Source organism: Saimiri boliviensis, chromosome 9, assembly GCF_048565385.1.
Source record: "Saimiri boliviensis isolate mSaiBol1 chromosome 9, mSaiBol1.pri, whole genome shotgun sequence".
Taxonomy (NCBI): domain Eukaryota; kingdom Metazoa; phylum Chordata; class Mammalia; order Primates; family Cebidae; genus Saimiri; species Saimiri boliviensis.
Genome location: NC_133457.1, coordinates 51,461,353 through 51,479,208, shown reverse-complemented (window position 1 = coordinate 51,479,208; position 17,856 = coordinate 51,461,353). Strand labels below are relative to the sequence as shown.

Sequence of the window (17,856 nt, the reverse complement as noted above, 5' to 3'; positions counted from 1 at the left end):
GTTCTGTTTACCCTGAATCTCGTATGCCTGGAACGGTGCCTGGCACTCAGTAGAAGGCTGTATTCATTTCCTAGGGCTGCAGTAATGAAGTGCCACAAACTGGATGGCTTAAAACAAGAGGATTTTACTCTCACAGTTCTGGAGGCCAGTAGGGCTGAGCTCTCTTCCATGTTCTAGGGAAGAATCCTTCCTTGCTTCTTCCTGGCTCCTGGTGGGTGCCAGCAATGCTTGACGTTCCTTGCCCTGTAGCTGTACCCCTCTGGTTTCTATGTGTGTCTTCACATGGCCTTTCCTTCCTGTGTCTCCTCTGTGTCCCCGTCTCCGAATCTCTCTTTTCTTATAAGGACACCAGTCATTGAATTTAGGGTCCAGCCTAATTGAATATGATCTCATCTTAACTTGGTTACATCTGCAGAGACTCTTTCTTCTTTCTTTTTTTCTTTTTGAAACGGAGTTTTGCTCTTGTTGCCCAGGCTGGAGTGCAGTGGCTTGATCTCAGCTCACTGCAACCTCCGCCTCCTGGGTTCAAGCGAGTCTCCTGCTTCAGCCTCCTGAGTAGTTGGGATTACAGGCACCCACCACCATGCCCAGCTGATTTTTTGTATTCTTAGTAGAAATGGGGTTTCTCCTTGTTGGTCAAGCTGGTCTTGAACTCCCAACCTCAGGTGATTCACCTGCCTCGGCCTCCCAAAGTGCTGGGATTACAAGTGTGAGCCATTGTGCCTGGCCCAGAGACTCTACTTCAAATAAGATTACACCCACAGGTACCAAGGGTTTCAACATAGACACAGTTCAATCCACAGTAGTGACCAATGAATATTTATTTGAGCTTCAAACAGCTAGTATGTAATAGGATGCACATTCAAATGTGTTCAGGCAAAGGCATCATTCTCCCCAGGTTTGGCTGTGATTAAACCACTCAACAAATATTATTTTGCTGGCTGTAGTAACTAGATGTCCAGATCAAGGGAAATAAAGGCTCCAATATTCTAGGCACAGATTCCATCTCAGGTAGATTAGAGAGCTTTCAATGTCATATTCTCAATGTTCTCATATATTTAATTTATGAGTATTTTACTGACATTATAAATAAGGTTTTTAAAGGGGGGGGCAGGCATGGTTGCTCACACCTATAATCTCAACACTTTGGGTGGCTGAGGCAGGTGGATCACTTTGAGGTCAGGAGTTCAAGACCAGCCTGGCCAACATGGAGAAACCCCGTCTCTACTAAAAATACAAAAATTTTCTGGGTATGGTGGCAGGTGCCAGTAATCCCAGCTACTTGGGAGGCTAAGGCAGGAGAATCACTTGAACCCTGAAGGCAGAGGTTACAGTGAGCTGAGATTGCGTCGCTGCACTCTAGACTGGGCAACAGAGTGAGGTTCCATCTCAAAAAGCAAATAAATAAAAATTTAAAAATACATTTAAAAAGGGGGAAATGTAGTAATAATCCCACCATCCTAACATACTTTGGAGAAGTTGTAGAAGAGGAACATTCCAGGTAGAGAGAACAGCAAGCACAAAAGCCTTGAGGCATAAATGAGCTTGACGTGTTCAAGGAACAGAAAGGCGATGCAGCTGGGGGTGGCAATGTCCCGCAGGTCTCAGGCTGGGCATCTGTGGCAGTGGGTTTCCATCCAGTTCACAAACAACCAACCTTCTTTTCTCTAGTAATCCCCCCACAAACTCACTACCTTCCACACCCTCTCCCAAACTAACTCACATGGGGTTTGAGGTGTGGACCTGCTGTCTGTGAAGGATGAAAGGGATGATAGATTCAGTTGTATCCTCTTCAAGGGATTTGAAATTGGGACAGGGTCAAGGCCGTCTCTCTGGATTGGTGAGACCTGTGTCCTGCAGCTCTGGATGTTGGGAGAAAGTCTGTTCTGCACTTCAGCCAGCCAGGCAGGTCAGCAGGGAGGGACACAAGGATGAGGAGCGCAGTTCTGCCAATGAGCTTCCTGGTCCGTCCATCCTGAGAGCAGCCACATTCGGCCTCAGATTCCAGAATTCCCAGCATCACTATCGTACACTCTCTTTTGCTTCAGCAGACCTGGGTCAACCAACAGAGAAGTATTTTCAGGAAAGAATTCTGTGGTCAAATAATCTGGGAAGCACTGGGTTAAATAGAATTTAATAGCTGTTTGAAGGACTTCACAGAGCCTTTAATAGGACTGTGTACATGCAACTCTCTAGAAGGAACTCCAGTAAGCAGCATTTCTTCTGTTGATTTCCCAGGCTACACTAGGAGCTGCCTGTGTTACAGGAAGTTAAGTTGGGGGACTTTCAGCCTCTGTTTTGGCTGAGTCCTGGAAAGCCAAGAACAACAGAGAAGGGTCCAGGTATTCTGACCATCAAAAACACACTCATTGTTGAAAAAATTCATTGCGTTAAGTTTATCCAAGAGAGAGGGATAAAACCAGACAGAGAAAAAGAGAGGGAACAAGTGCGAAAGAGAATGAGAATGAGAGAGAGTGAGGGTGGGGGTAGAGAGAGAAAGAAGGAGAAAAAGAAGAGAATACAGCTGTCTTAATGATTGCCATCCATCGGCTCCAGCCTTTCGATAAAGCTGTTGAAAGGATAGAGAGTCATTCCAAATCATTCCTATACATTTGTCAACTCCAAAATCACATTCCAGTAATTGATATGAGTCCTTTCATGTGGTCGCCTGAAATATATGCTATCCACAAGATGATTTACTATCAGAACTTAAGCGCTTCGGAGCTCCACCTGCTCTGATCGTTCAAGGGCTAGAAACCATGGGCTTTGCCGTCGACTGTCACGCACTTCGGGGCTTCCTCTTCATCTCTCCTTTTATTCACCGGTCACTTGCCCTTGTTGGGCGCCCCACAGATGGCCAGGACGGGCCGGCCCCGGGAAGTTCCGGGTCTGATGATGCCGGGAATGACAATCCAAACTGACACCTCGCAGAGAGGGTGGGAAGAGCCGGGCAGAGGGTTTTGTGGCGGGCAGGAGGGACCCTGAGCTCAGCTCGATGAGGCTGGGGGCTAGGTCCAAGCTTTACAGATGCCAGAGGAGCTGGCAGCGTTGCAGGCTCTAGGGGCCAGTTGGAGGGCGGAGAAGCAGGATCTGAGGCTGGGGAGGCCTGGCTGAGCCTGCCGAGGGAGGGCCTCGAATGCCGGCTGAGTCCAGCCTGCACTGTGTAGTGCTGTGTATTATAGACTGCGTGTAGGAAACAGGTTTTAGGTGATGTTTATCCATGATAAGCCAGTTGTACACAGGCCTCGGTGAGTCATCAACCACCTAGGGCTGCACTTGGTCCACCCAGACCGGCGAGTGCGCACCTCCGCCTGACGCCTGCGCCGCAAGCTGGGGTCGGAGATCGAGCTCACCTGCTGGCGGCTCTCGAGCCAGGCCGGCGGCCCGCCCCCCTGGGGCGGAGACTTCCGGAGCGGCGGGCTCACTGGAGCCGAGCGCGGCTCCGTGCGTTTCCAGGCGCTGCTCTCCAGTGTGCCGAGAACGCTTAGCCGCAGAGAACGCTGAGCTCGGAGCGCAGCAAGGAGGCGCGGCCTGGTCCTCGCGCTTGGGAGACAGATGCGCCCGGGCGTCGGGGAATGCGGACCTAAGCTCGGGTGAAGCTCTCGGGAAGGGCAAGACGGCGGCGACGAGATGCGAGCGGAGGAGTCCTGCGCCCCCCAGTCCCCCAGTGCCCCGGGAGCCCAGCGCGCGCCGGGCCCCGAGCTGCGCCTGTCCAGCCAGCTGCTGCCGCAGCTCTATACTTTCGTGGTGCGCGTGCTGTTCTACCTGGGACCTGTCTACCTGGCCGGCTACCTGGGGCTCAGCATAACCTGGTTGCTGCTCGGCACCCTGCTGTGGATGTGGTGGCGCAGGAACCGCCGTGGGAAGCTCGGGCGTCTGGCCGCCGCCTTCGAATTCCTCGACAATGAACGCGAGTTCATCAGCCGCGAGCTCCGGGGCCTGCACCTGCCAGCCTGGGTGAGCTGAGCCGGGCGGGGGTCGGAGGTGGGCAGAGGCCTTTCGAGGTTGGGAGGAACTTGCAGTCAGCGGGGAGCTGGGGCGCGTAAACCCGAGGGAGGGCGGGAGCCCGGCGACCCGCACACCGCGTTCCCCACGGCACTCGGCGCACAGACCCTGGGGTGGTGGCCGTCCCTCTGGTCCGACTTTGGTGGGAGCGGGGAACCTGGGTTTAATTTAAGGCTCCAGAGCCTGAGAGAAGAGTCACGAGCGGGCCACACCCTGGAGGAAAACAAGGGCGTCTGGGACTTCGCAGAGTAACTCGCGTTGGAACCAGAAGGCATTTCTTCCATCCGCCTGTTGGTTCAGAGAACCAACGCCGGACGCAAAACATAGATGGGCAAATACAGCAGTGACAGAAACAGCGGGACCCAGTTGCTTTCGTTCGAGGCCGGACCGCGGGAGGGGGAGGGCTCGGCGGGGCTGGAGGTGGAGTGGCGGGGGCGGCGGTAGACCCACTGCGCCGTGTTCCAGGCCTCGGTCCCTCCCTTCCTCCCTCTGCCGGATAGGGATGCCCGGGCACGCACACTGCGCCGACAGATCCATCTCCTGGGGTGGCATGAGTGGCACTACGGTTCCTGAAACGCTTCTGGTCCTGGCTCACCTAACAAAACCCAAGTTCCTGGCCCCATCGCGTAACTCCCAGGGTGGCGCAGAGGTACCCCAGGTGATTGTTATGATTGGGCGAGCTTGGGAAACACTGGCGAGAGGGGTATTCCGTCCAAGGGTTGGCCTGTGGCAAATCCTACTGTCCCTCCAGTGTTGGGGTCTCTGCCTTCTCAGGTTTCTTCCAGATACTCTCAGGCCCACGGGGGAGGCTGCCAGATCCCTCATTGTCTCTAGCCGGTGGCCTATAGAGTCCAGCAGGGCCATAGGTTCCTCCTGACAGTAGTCTACAAGGTAGGGTGTGAAAAAAAAAAATATAAGGCCCATTTAGGCCATAACGGAGTACCGCAGGCCGCGTGGCTTAAGCAGCAGACACTTCTTTCCTTTCCTTTCTAGAGCCCCAAAGTCCAAGATCAAGGTGTTGGCAGGGCCGGTTTCTTCGGTGGCCTCTGCTGGCTTGCAGCTGGCTGTCTTCACAGGGTCTTCCTTCTGTTTCTACTCTTTTTAGAAGGACTTCAGTCATATTGGATTAAGGCTCACCCTAATGAACTCATTTTAACTTAATTACCTCTTTAAAAACCCTACCTGCAAACAGAATCACATTCTGAGGGACTGAGAATTAGTACTTCAAAGTGGGCATACACTTCATAACACTTAATATTTCATGTACGAATTGATGGTAAAGCTTTGTAAATAGTTTACATATATGGGGGATGAGGAGCCAAAAACTTTTCCCGATAAGGGTGCACAGTTTTCTATGGTAGCCGTAGGGGTAGTGCATGGGGCCTCGCTCCCACAGACCTTGGTTATCCTGATGGTTCCGTGGGGCTTGTGATTCTGAAAGGTGTGGACCCAGAGAGCAGGCTCGACCTGTCCACACCCTTACTCACTGTAGGCAGCTCAGGCCACCTGTTAGATCTATTTTGTCCCCCTTGGTGGCCTTAACCCGTGAAAGTGGGCCTGTGAGACTTCACTAAGTAACACCTCTTTTCTCCCCTTCTGTATTAGGTAAGCCTGTAGACACTTAGCTCTATGTAAAGGCAGCATGTCTGATTCAAAAGTCAGACCCTGTAGGGGCATTGACACCCTCCCTGCCTCTTCCCTGCATATACCAGAGACACAGTTGGCCTCTGTTGAGGACATGGACCCCAGGAGCAACATGGACCTAGCCAACAGGGAGCTCAGCCTGAACTCAAGGCACCTCCTGGGTTTTCCCCTCAACCCATATCCTAAGCCTGACCCAGCTGGCTATGGGGACACCCAGAGGAAGGTGATGCTCTCTCTCCTACCAAGAGGGCAGTCTCGAGGGGTGGCAGACAGATGCATAACAGGTAATTGCTATAGAGGGGAATTGGAGTCAGGAGTCGGAGAAGAGTCCAGACAGGTAGAAGGCCTGGTGTGAAGGACACCCTATCAGGTTTCCATACCATGTTGTTCCCACATTGCAGCCTTAGCCTGCATTCTGCAGACTCCCCTGGCTGGCTTGTCTGGGCTTGGATAACCTGTTGGATTGAGCCGCTGGTGCGGCACAGGACATTCTGGCCGAGGGAGGCGGTGAGCACACACTGGAGGTGTCACTCCGCTGCTACATGAGGGAGCGCTGTGTGCTGGGCCTGGCTGAAGAGTGTGGTCCGGGTTGATGGACGGAGTCAAGTTGAGGCCGACTTGATGGAGGCTGGCCCTGTTCTGAAGGCTGCAAGGAGCCTTGGGTGGTTTTGAAAGGCCCTTCAGAAAACAGCATGGTGGGACGAGTAAGGCGGGAGGAGACGGGCCAGTTGGGGAAGTGGTTTGAGCCAGGATGGTGGTAGTGAGGGAGGAGGGTGGGAGATGTGTGGGAGCGGGACTTTAGATGAGTGGTAGCCTCCAGAGTTGGGGTGCAGGGGGATCCAGGGGTCTTCCAGGGCGCTTTCTGTTTAGGGAGCTGGTTGCCCATTACCGTGATTGGGATTCCAGGATGAGAAACAGGTCTGGGGAGCTTGGTTAACTGCATGAACACCTGTGAAGTGCATAAAACTAGATGCAAGTGTGGTCTTCCCCCGGCCTCGGGAAGGTTTCCACGCCCAGGGATGATACAGAAAACCTGGAGTCTACGTGGTTGAATAGTTTTCCTTTGCCTCTTTAGGAACACAAACTGTGAAAGCAAAGAGAGATGGGGCTCTGGGTGTGGTGGGGGCAGCACGGCCCCTTGTGCAGAATTTTGGGCACGGATGAATGCATCACTTTATCATCACCTGCCGACCTTTGAGTATGCCTTCCCTCTTGAGAACTGATTTCTCTGCATGAAAGAGAGAAGGAAGGCTTATGACCTCCTTTGGTATCAAGAAATATTTCTGTGTTAACAGATGACAAATCAATAGAGGGGGCCTGAAGAAAAGTTGAATAGCTCAAGGGCCTCCTACCTCAAGGACACTACACTCAGGTGTGCCTTGTGTATTAAGCTGGCCTGGTACTCGAGCCCCCAGTGGGGAGGGATGGATATCCGCTCACCTGCTGCTTGTCAAGCTATATGCTGCCTGGAAGAGGCATCTTTTTCTAATTTGCACTGACTCCCTATGAAGGGGTGGAGGTCAAGGCCTGGCTGAGCTGAGGCAGGGACGCCAGCCCTCCCCCTGCCATCCACAGCAGTCATCGCCAGCCGGTCCTCAGTCACGCACGTCTTTCCTGCTTGGTCTTAGACTCCTTCTCAACATTTTGCTCCAAGCTGCTGCCTTCAGGTAATCATAGAATTGGCTTTCCTTGCCTGAACTCGTTTCCCAGCCTGTAAAAGGAGGTGGTATTGGATGGTCTTTGAGAGTCATTTTGGCCCTGATGTCTGATTTCTAGTCACACTTCAGACAGTCCTGCTTCTCCTCCAGGTCCCTGGCCATGGGAAATACAGCTCAAAGGTAGAATTTGCCTTACTAGAAGAGGCCAGGAGGGAAGAGCCTGTGGATCATCTTGTGAAAGTGTCCTGATTGCATGGGGAAGAAAGCAGGTGACCCCAACAGCTCACCTTGAACAGAGGGTTCAAGAGGCTGCATGTTTACACGAGTCTGCTCCTTTGACACAGTGTTTATATCTATTTTTGAAGGGATTAAGAGCGTCCTCGGTCAGCTGTCCTTGTCGGGTGGGGACTGTGTATAGCACAGTGACAAGCACGGAACCCTTGATATTACTCATTTAGTTGTAGGCCTTTGAAACCACAAAAGCTCTGTTTCCACACCTGGTTGTGGGAGTCACAGAGCCAGACACAAGCGAATACATGGTGGGGGCTGTCCCTTTATGTTCCTCAGTTTCTCTGGCTTCCTATCTACCGTTTCCTAATATGAAATTACTGCCCAGTGTCCCAGGGGCAAGCTGGGCTTTCCAGCAGTTGGATGACTGTCAAGGAGTGAAGCGAGCAGAAGGAAGTCGCAGAGCATTTCTCTGGAACCCCCTGCACCCCAGCTCTCCCCGGAGCCTGCCCCTGTGGGTTCTCAGAGTCCCAGCTGTGCTGCTGGTGCTAGAGCTGCCTTCTGATCTTCAGAGCCCATCCTTCATGCTTCGGGCTCCTAAGACCCTGCTCAGGGTGACTGCTGCTTTGCCTCCCCGCCCACCTCCCCTGATAGGGGCCCCTGCGTGAAGCTCGGCAGCTTTCACTCCTGGATTTGTGCATGGATCAGCTCTTTACTGACTTGTGAATTTCCAGTTATTCATTCAGCCATTGATCAGTGTTTCAACTGGAATGATTGGGTTGCTTATCAGATATTGATTTGCCCTGGCCATGACTGGGCCCCTGTGAGGAGGGAAGTTTGAAATCTTCACCTTGCTCAGGGTTAAGGGAATGAGAACTGGTAGTAGGAAAACAGCCTGAGGCCATGTACAGAGGAGAAAGAGCTGTGGGAAAACTTTGCATTTTGTCTGTCTGTGGTTTCTAGCCAGGCTGGCTCTCCTTTCAGCTGGTAGCAATCAGTTACATGGTTGCCGCTTTGTGAGGGGCAGTTAACCCTTGTGTGTCTGCTGGTGAGATGGTTGTGATGTGAAATGGTGGGATCATTGGAGTCATTCACAGAGGGATCTTGAGAAGCCACCTTTTCTCGCTGGGCCTCTGATTTCTCTGAAAATAATGACATTTTAGGGGGTGTTCTATACAATCTTTGTAGCCGTAGGGTCTGCCATCATTAACCAGTCCTGAGTCAGCTTTTCTCTGGTGCCACATACCCCACAGGGCACCACTCCCCACCTTCCATGCCTGTCCCCATCCAACCAGGTGCACTTTGGGGCAGAAGCAAGCACCTGGGGAAGAGGTGAGCCATTCACACAAAGCGATGGGCATTCCAAGACACAGAGCAATGTCCCTGGGATTGCCTGCTCCAAACCTCCCTGCCAGCCATTCAGGCAGACAGCCACGGGCTGAGTGCTCTGCTTACCTAGTGCTGAGAGCTTGACATTCTTTCTGTGGCTGGAGCCCAGGCTCTCACAGTCTGTCCTGAGATACTTCAGTTAATTAGAGGAAGTTAATTCAGTGACAGCTCTGAGCTAGCCTGGGCACTCTCGGATTAGATCCAAAGCCTGATGCTTGCAGCCGGGGCCACGGAACCTGAGTTTACACCTCAGGACTGGCTGGGGGCTGCTTGGACTTGGGGAGACTTCTTACCCTTGAGGTCCCTGCAGCCCCGTGAAGTTATTCAAATGACTTGGCATCAGGCCTGTCCTCAAGAAGGAAGAAGCAGATCGATTGTAGTCATGCTTTTGGGTTTCTGCCCCTATGTGTTAATGATGGTTCATGGACTTACGTCCTGGGCCAGGATTGGGCAATGTGAGTGACAGAGTGTGGGCCCTCTTTCCTCCAAGCCCAACAGAGGGATCCTAGGAATCCATGTGTTCATTCCTATACTCACTCAGCAAGCATTTATGGAGAGCTTGCAGTGTGTCAGGCACAGGGCTGCAGGTGGGGCAGCCGAGCCATAGGCATGAGTGACACATGGCCCTGCCCTTGAGGAACTCATGAGCTAGATGGAGATTCAGACCCGCCAGGGCAGCCTCTTCGGATGCAGTGTGATCAGTTCTCTGAGGTGGCAGTCTGAGGCTCCAAGACAGCATGGGGGAGGGAGTGTATGGAAGTGGCCCAGGAAGCCTTCTTGGAGGAAGAAGCACTATGGTATTTTTGGCTGTGGTAGGGATTTGGGGACTCGGCCCACAGTCTTTCACGGGTTAGGTCAGTTGAGCTCACGATTGAATCTTGGGATGAGCAGATTCTGGGACAACAATGTATGATACCTGAGCTCACATGAGACTACTTACTGCTTCATTTACAAGGGGCTGAATCTTTCTGGGACAGGAGTATCCAGGCAACCTTTTCTCAGCCAGTGGCCTGAGTAACTGAGAGGTCACATGGGGGATGAGGATAAGGGCCACAAGTAGGGTCAGGCCCTGTTCTCCTGTGTTGCAGCCCCCTCTCCAGTGGGCAGGAAGCTGGGGAGAGATGGTCACCAGCTTCCACTGGCTCCTGGCCCAGCTGCTTGATAGCAGGCGGAGCTGGCACTTCTGTGGGAATGTCTCTGGTGACTTTGAGGAGGGGGCTCTGGAAGGTATGAGCTGCTCCGCTAAAGACCTGGGAGGGTAGCAACACAGCTGCCTCTAGGAGCAGCAGCTGAGTGAGACCTGATCTGCCTTGCTCCTCCCCCTCCCACTCCTGCCAGCAGAGTTCAGGGATTTCTTTTTTTTTTTGTTTGTTTTTTTTTAAGACGGAGTTTCACTCTTGTTACCCAGGCTGGAGTGCAATGACGCGATCTCGGCTCACCGCAAGCTCCGCCTCCTAGATTCAGGCAATTCTCCTGCCTCAGCCTCCCGAGTAGCTGGGATTACAGGCACGTGCCACCATGCCCAGCTAATTTTTTGTATTTTTAGTAGAGACGGGGTTTCACCATGTTGACCAGGATGGTCTTGATCTCTCGACCTCGTGATCCACCCTCCTCGGCCTCCCAAAGTGCTGGGATTACAGGCTTGAGCCACCGCGCCCGGCCTTGGGATTTCTAAGTCTCTGGGAACCTAGAGCTTGTGGCACAAAAGTGTTCACATGTGCTTGAGGCCAGTGATTTCCTTTTCCTCCTCCTCCTCTACTGCAAATATTGAAGAAGGATTTAAGATGTTTTTCTGCCCCATTGAGAATTATTAAAGGGACAAAACAACTTTTTTTTTTTTTTTAAAGGACCTCTGTATTTCAAACTAAGCGTAAGAGACTTGATTTCTTCAGGCCACAGAGGGCTGCCGAGCCCAGGTCCCATAAGCCCTGTCTCTGTGGGAGGGTGGCCGAGAAGCCCCTTGCCACTGTGTCATGAGCCCTGGAAATACTCAGTAAAAAGCCAGGGAAATTCTCTAGGCTATAGGATGTTTCAAGACCCCAGAATCACCCACTCTATTCCTTTGCCCATGTTGTATTTACTTTTTAACAAAATTGGTTATAAACTTTCTAAAAATGTGTTTTTTCTTGTCATAAAAGTAAACATTCTCATTGGAGAATATTTGGAAATGGCCTAAAAGTTAAAATTAGGATAAGCATTTTACAATCCCTCCACCCAGAGATGCAGTATGTTTGGGTGTACTTACTTTACATAGAAAATATATGAGAACAGTTTTTAAAAAATGTATACCCTTTTTCTTATTTTTTATGTTCTTAACATTATATTACAAACATTCTCCAAAAACACTTCTAAGGACGATCATATCTTTAATGTAAATATACCCCAAGTTATGTAATTGTTTCCCTAGCCTTGATTATTTTGGTTATTTCAAAGTTTTCCTGGCACATGGCTAGCGGAGATAGATGGTGGATTCCCCTCTCTGTCCATAGTTTCTCTCTCTGATCTCCCCATCAAGATTCTGTGACTCATCCTTCAAGTCCAAGCTCAGGCTCCACCCCCAGGATCTTCTCCTTGGGCTCCTACAGAGCTCTGAGCATGTGTCCGTCACTCTGCTTCCCATACTGATTTTTAACCTACCTGCTTTTATGGGTAACTTTTCTTCCAAGCTGAAAGTTCTTTTAAGATAAGGTATGTTTCTTGTACATACTTGTAGCTTCAGCTACTAGCTCAATGCCCAGTACCTAGTAAGGACTCAATAGAAACCTGCTGAATGAATGCTAAGTGAATGCCTACTGTGTAAATCTTAGTCCACATTTCTCAGTTTAGTTAGTATGGATTCCTAGAAGCTTATGAAGATTTTAAAGACACTTTTGCCCATTCACTGTGGCCTTATCAGCAATGAATATTTTCTTTTTGGGGCTTTTGCTAGTTTGATAAGCAAGAAGACAAGTTTTTTAACTTCTAGGAATTACCAACCCTGACTGGATCTTTGAACTCTCTGAATTTACCATCATCACTTAGGTCCCCATTTAAAAACTACTCTGTGGACATTTCAGGCCCACCCCACTCTGCTTTGAGCCCTTATTCCTTAGCAAAGAGTGATAGTGTTCAGTGATCAGTGTTCTCATCACTGTGACTAGTGAAGTTTCATCCGCTCGGTTCTGCTGGGTCCAGCTGATGTGGGCCAGTTTGCTGGCTGCGTGTATTAAGTAGCATGTGGATTATAGAACAGTGCCAGACAGATTCTCAAGTTGGCAAAGCAATTGTTTCCCTTCAAGTACCTGAGTCGGGTAATTTAAAGCAGAAGGGTTGAAAGATTTAAAAGTAGTTTTAGTGGTTAAATGTTTGCCTCCCAAGAACAGAGAAAAAAAGGACAAGGGCTATGCATCTGGAGAAAAGTGAAACTGAAGGACCACTTTGCTTGTAAGGCAGGAACCACTGAACAGGCAGCCACAGAGCAGCTGCCTATCTTGTGAAGACAGGAGCCAACCTGCTTTTGTAGGACATCTCTGTAGGACACTCAGAATAAGTGGGTCTCCTCTACTCTGAGCGGTTAGTTAGCAAGGGTGTATGTCTGTGAGAATGCCCTTTGGAGTAGGGAAGAACCATTAGGCTTTTATTTTAGGAAACAGTGTGCGTCTTTGTGCATGTGTTGTGAGTCTGGATGTGACTGTGTAGTTGTGCATTTGTTGTGAGTCTGCGGATGTGTCTGTGTAGTTGTGCGTGTGTTGAGTCTGCGGATGTGTCTGTGTAGTTGTGCGTGTGTGTGAGTCTGCGGATGTGTCTAGTTGTGCGTGTGTGTGTCTGTGGATGTGTCTGTGTAGTGCGTGTGCGTGAGTCTGTGGATGTGTCTGTGTAGTTGTGCATGTGTTGTGAGTCTGCGGATGTGTCTGTAGTTGTGCATATGTTGTGAGTCTGCGGATGTGTCTGTGTAGTTGTGTGTGTGTTGTGAGTCTGTGGATGTGTCTGTGTAGTTGTGCATGTGCGTGAGTCTGCGGATGTGTCTGTGTAGTTGTGCGTGAGTCTGTGGATGTGTCTGTGTAGTCGTGCATGTGCGTGAGTCTGCAGATGTGTCTGTAGTTGTGCGTGTGCGTGAGTCTGCGGACGTGTCTGTGTAGTTGTGCGTGTGTTGTGAGTCTGCGGATGTGTCTAGTTGTGCATGTGTTGAGTCCGCGGATGTGTCTATGTAGTTTTGCATGTGTGTGAGTCTTCGGATGTGTCTGTTTAGTTGTGCGTGTGTGAGTCTGCAGATTGGTCTGTGTAGTTGTGCATGTGTGTGAGTCTGCAGATGTGTCTGTGTAGTTGTGTGTCTGCATGTGTTTTCACATACCTGTGTTTGTGCATCTCTCTGTCTGTGTGACTGCATGGCTCTCCCATGGGAGGAGCTGCTACCCCCACCCCGTTCAAGGGAGTTGGCAGAATTCCCCGAGTGACAGGGAGGCCCTTTAAATGAAGCTCCTTAGTCCCTCCACCTCCCAAGAGGGTCTGGTGGCCCAAACTCTTGTCAAGGCCTCATACCCCAACCCCAGACACATCTGTGTGGACCCCACCAAAACCTCGGCTACAATGGGAGGCAGCTGCCATTCTGGCTCCATTTCCTCACTGAGGTGGAATCATTTTTCCTAAAGGGTTTAAGAACATTACTGGGTGTGGTGGCTCACGCCTGTAACCCCAGGACTTTGGGAGGCCGAGGCAGGTGGATCACCTGAGGTCAGGAATTTGAGACCAGCCTGGTTAATATGGTGAAACCCCATCTCTATTATAAATACAGAAAAACTAGCTGGGTGTGGTGGCACGCACCTGTCCAACTACTCAGGAGACAGAGGCAGGAGAATCGCTTGACCCCAGGAGGTGGAGGTGCAGTGAGCTGAGATTGTGCCACTGCACTCCAGCTTGGGCAGTAGAGGAAAACTCCATCTCAAAAACAAAAGAAAACGAAACAAAAAACCACACACACAGACATCACCACCTAAAGATGGAGTATTCATGTGGGCCTCTTTGGTGGCCTGTTCAGCGTGGAATTCTACTCAGACATGCGTTTGCTTTACCTTTTCCTCTATTCTCCTCGTCACCACCACTCCTTGACAATGCCTAAAAACACTGTTGTTAAAATATTAGCTCACTGTGCCTGGAATGCTTCGGCCAAGTACACTAACAGCATCAAGAGGTATGCTCATTTAGGGAGGCCTCAGACGGGGAGGGTGGAGGGTTGTAAACTATGTAAACTTCTCTGGCGAGTAGTGCAGGAAGGACAGCACAGATCTGAGATCCTGCTGATTTGACCATGTGCCTCAGCATCTTTGGAATTTTCCAGGCCTGCTTTGGGGAAATGTTCCCCCCTTTAATACATCAGTGAGGACTGGGTACATGTTTGATGGGGATGAAGCTTGTCAGAGTGCTGAAATCGTCTCCAGCACCAAACCACTTAGAAGTAGATTTATGTCCACTGTTTGGCTTGACTGTGGATCTGGGAAGAACAGGAATTAACAGCCTGACTTACTAATCAACAAGAAATCTGAGGCTGAAGGGAGTTAAGACCAAAACCCTGTGCCTCTAAGTCCCTGACCACACTTCCTCCTCTTCCTCCTGCTTGGCCACAGAAAGCAGGTATGGGGTGGGGGTGGCTCACCTTTTAGAGGGCAGAGCAGTCCTGGAGCCAGGGAAATCATAATATTTTGTTTTTGTCTTTTGGCTCTGGCCTCATCTTGCTCTTTGGGAAAGAATTCCCTTTATAAAGGAGTTGAGGTTTGTAGGCTGCTGGTAAGAATTTGGTGACACAGCAGCGTTCTCCCAGGAGTGACAGCCAGAAACCCAGGCGGTGACTTTGGAGCTTAGTGAGAAACCCTTGGAGACAGAGGAGCCATCTTCTGCCAGGGCCTGAGGAGGCCCTGTTCACTCATTCTTCCATACCCTCCACGAAGATCAGAACCACCAGGAGCTTGTTAAAGACTCGGGCTTCCAGCCCCTGCCCCAGTCCTCCCGATTCAGAATCTCTGTGGGCCGTGACCGGGCAGCTGTACTGCAGCAAGCTTTCCAGGTGGGATCGTTGAACGCAAGTCTGAGAATCACTGCAGAGCTCTTTGCCAGGTGGTGTGAGCCCCAGAGACTCCCAGCCTCGTGGGGAACTGCAACAAAAGCTCAGTGATTTTAGGGCTCAGTCCAGTGTGAGCCACCCATCTTATTTTTCAGCCCTCTCTTTTGTTTCCCTAGTGAGGAAAGACACAAGGCAGAGGCTCTGATTGGGTGTGGGGCCCCCATTGGGCAGAGTTTTGCACGGTTGCCTGGCAGGCACTGGGCCCAGCTCTCTGTGGCCGTTTTTATCTGAGCCACAGAGATCCCTGGGCCAATCAGCGAGGCCAGGGAAACACCAACCAGCTGTGTTCCTCCTTCCATTGCAGCCCTTGCACTGTGTTGTATCTTCCTCATTCTCTATTCTCCCATCGCCGTGGTGGCCAGAGGCACTAGGAAACTCAGCAGAGAATTTGCTGGGCTCTGGGTGGGCAGAACTGGACACATAACCCAAGTGACCTTGTACTTGCATACACTTGAGGTCAAAGGGGTCAGACTGCCTGTGCCTCCCAGGTCTGTATGACTTCTAGCAAGAGTTACCACTTCCTGAACACTTATTTTGAGCCAGGAAGGACGCTGAGCACCATCCATGCGCTGAGTCTTCTCAGGAACTGTGAAGGTGGCAGTATTGTACCCATCTTGCAGATGAGAATGCTGAGGCTTACAGAGGTGAATTCTTAAATGCACAAGACATAGTTTAGAAAAACAGGAATGGACTTCAAATGCTGACATTTCAGGTGGAGGAGGGGGAGAGGAAATGGATGAGAAAAAGATTTGAGGGTTGGGTTCCAATCATATGCAGGTGAGATCTGGGTTCTGATCACATCGGTAATCCTGGCAAGTACTAACTAGTCTCTGAGCCTCTCCTCAGTTGTAAAATGGGAATAATTATATCTTTGCTGTTCACTTTATAGAGTATTAGGAGCATCAAATGAAAGTGTTTATGGAATGCCCTTTGTAAGTCATAAGGCATGGCCTACCAATCAGGGCTGAAGCCCCATAAGGGCAGTCGCTTGCTAAATCCCAGTCTTTGTATAAAAGAGGTTTCTATAAAACCGTACATGATGCTGGGTGAGGTGTTCTTAGGAGGGGTAAGTGGACGGTGTGGAAAAGCAGACTTTGTGGTCAGACGGACCCAGGCTTGGGTCTCAGTTCTAGTACTCCGCTACTGGTGATGAGGAGTTATGTAGCCTCTCTGAACTTTAGTTTCCTGATCTGTAAAATGGGGCAAAGAAGATGACATGCTGAGAATAAGATGGAAAATACACAACTGGGCAAGTCTGAAACACAAGCAAGCTGAGGTGGCAATTGTCATATTAGACAAAATGGAACTTGGACAAAGGTTGTTGTCTGCTTGTGAAGGGCAATAATGACATGCCTAGACATGGTGGCTCACACCTGTAATCCCAACACTGATTTGGTAGACTGAGGCAGGTGAATGGCTTGAGCTCAGGAGTTCGAGACCAACATGGGCAACATGGCAAAGCCCCATCTCTATGAAAAAAGTAAAAAGTTAGCCAGGAATGATAGCATGTGCCTGTAGTTTCAGCTACTAGGGAGACCAAGGCAGGCAGGTAGCTTGAGCCCAGGAGTTTGAGACCAGCCTGGGCAACATGACCTAACCCCATCTCTACCCAAAAAATCACAAAAATTAGGAGTGGTGGTACACGCCTGGAGTCCTAGGCCCTCTGGAGGCTGAGGTGGCAGGATTGCTTGAGCCTGGGAGGTCAAGGCTGCAGTGAGCCAAGATCACACCACTGCACTCCAGCTTGGGTGACATAGTGAGACTTTGTCTCAAATAATAATTGTGATAATCACAGACATATATGTATTAATATAAACAAGATATAAATCAACAACTGACATGAGGAAGTAGATAAATCAACAGTTGGGCTTGGAAACTCTTAACACATCCCTTTCTGAAAATGATAAATGAAGCAGCAAAGACGAAGCAAGGGTAAAGCAGATTAGGAGGATGTGATTAATAACCTGATCACACATGGACTAGTCATGGAAATTAATCAGACACTAGGCCACAAGGTATTGTCAACATATTCCAATGAATTGACAATCCTACAGACTGTTCAGGCCACAAAGAAATGAAATTATTAGAAAACAACAGAAATAGCTATTGAAATCCTGCATGTCTAGATATTTTAAAACATGACTATTTTAAAAACTCATTTAAAGAGGAAGTTATAACGGCAATAGAAAAAAATTGAGAGCAGAATAGCTACAAAAATATTGTCCAAAACTAGAGGAATTTATACCTTTGAATTCATTTATTACAAAACAAGAAAAATGAAAAATAATGATATACCCCAAACTCATAAAGTTCAACTCTAAAAATATAAAAGAGCACCAGAGCTAGATCAAAGAAAAAGGAAGCATTCTGGGAGAATCCATGAGCAATTAGAACTATCAACAAATTCAGCAAAGCTGCTCAGAAAACGAAGCCAATACCACACAGTAATCCAACCAAAAAATATACAGGACTTTTATAAAAAAATAGTTGAAAAGTTTATGATCCTAAATATGAATAGAAGAAAATGTGAATAAATAAAGGGAAAATTCTGTTGACATGCAGTATTTAACAGTGTCAGTTATCCCACAAGTTAACTTATAACTTGATAACAATTGGCTGGGCGCAGGCACTTATGCCTGTAATCCCAGCACTTTGGGAGGCCAAGGGGGATCACGAGGTCAGGAGTTCAAGACCAGCCTAGCCAACATAAGGAAACTCTGTCTCTAATAAAAATACAAAAAAATTAGCTGGGTGTGGTGGCAGGTGCCTGTAATCCCAGCTACTCAGGAGGCTGAGGCAGGAGAATTGCTTGAATCCAGGAGGCGGAGGTTGCAATGA

The 17,856-nt window shown here is 49.7% G+C and overlaps 1 protein-coding gene across 6 annotated transcripts in view; it reads left to right on the top strand.

Moving 5' to 3' along the window:
• Positions 1-3,343: 3,343 nt before the first annotated feature.
• Positions 3,344-17,856, top strand: part of ESYT3 (extended synaptotagmin 3) — a 52,054-nt gene continuing 37,541 nt past the window's right edge. For all 6 annotated transcript variants that reach the window (XR_012519235.1, XM_003930970.4, XM_010341603.3 and 3 more), the window contains exon 1: positions 3,344-3,957. Coding sequence is in view for 5 of the 6 variants with exons in the window: in XM_003930970.4 (XP_003931019.1) it covers positions 3,631-3,957 (327 nt within the window). In the remaining variant the exon portion in view is untranslated. The remainder of the gene's footprint in view (positions 3,958-17,856) is intronic.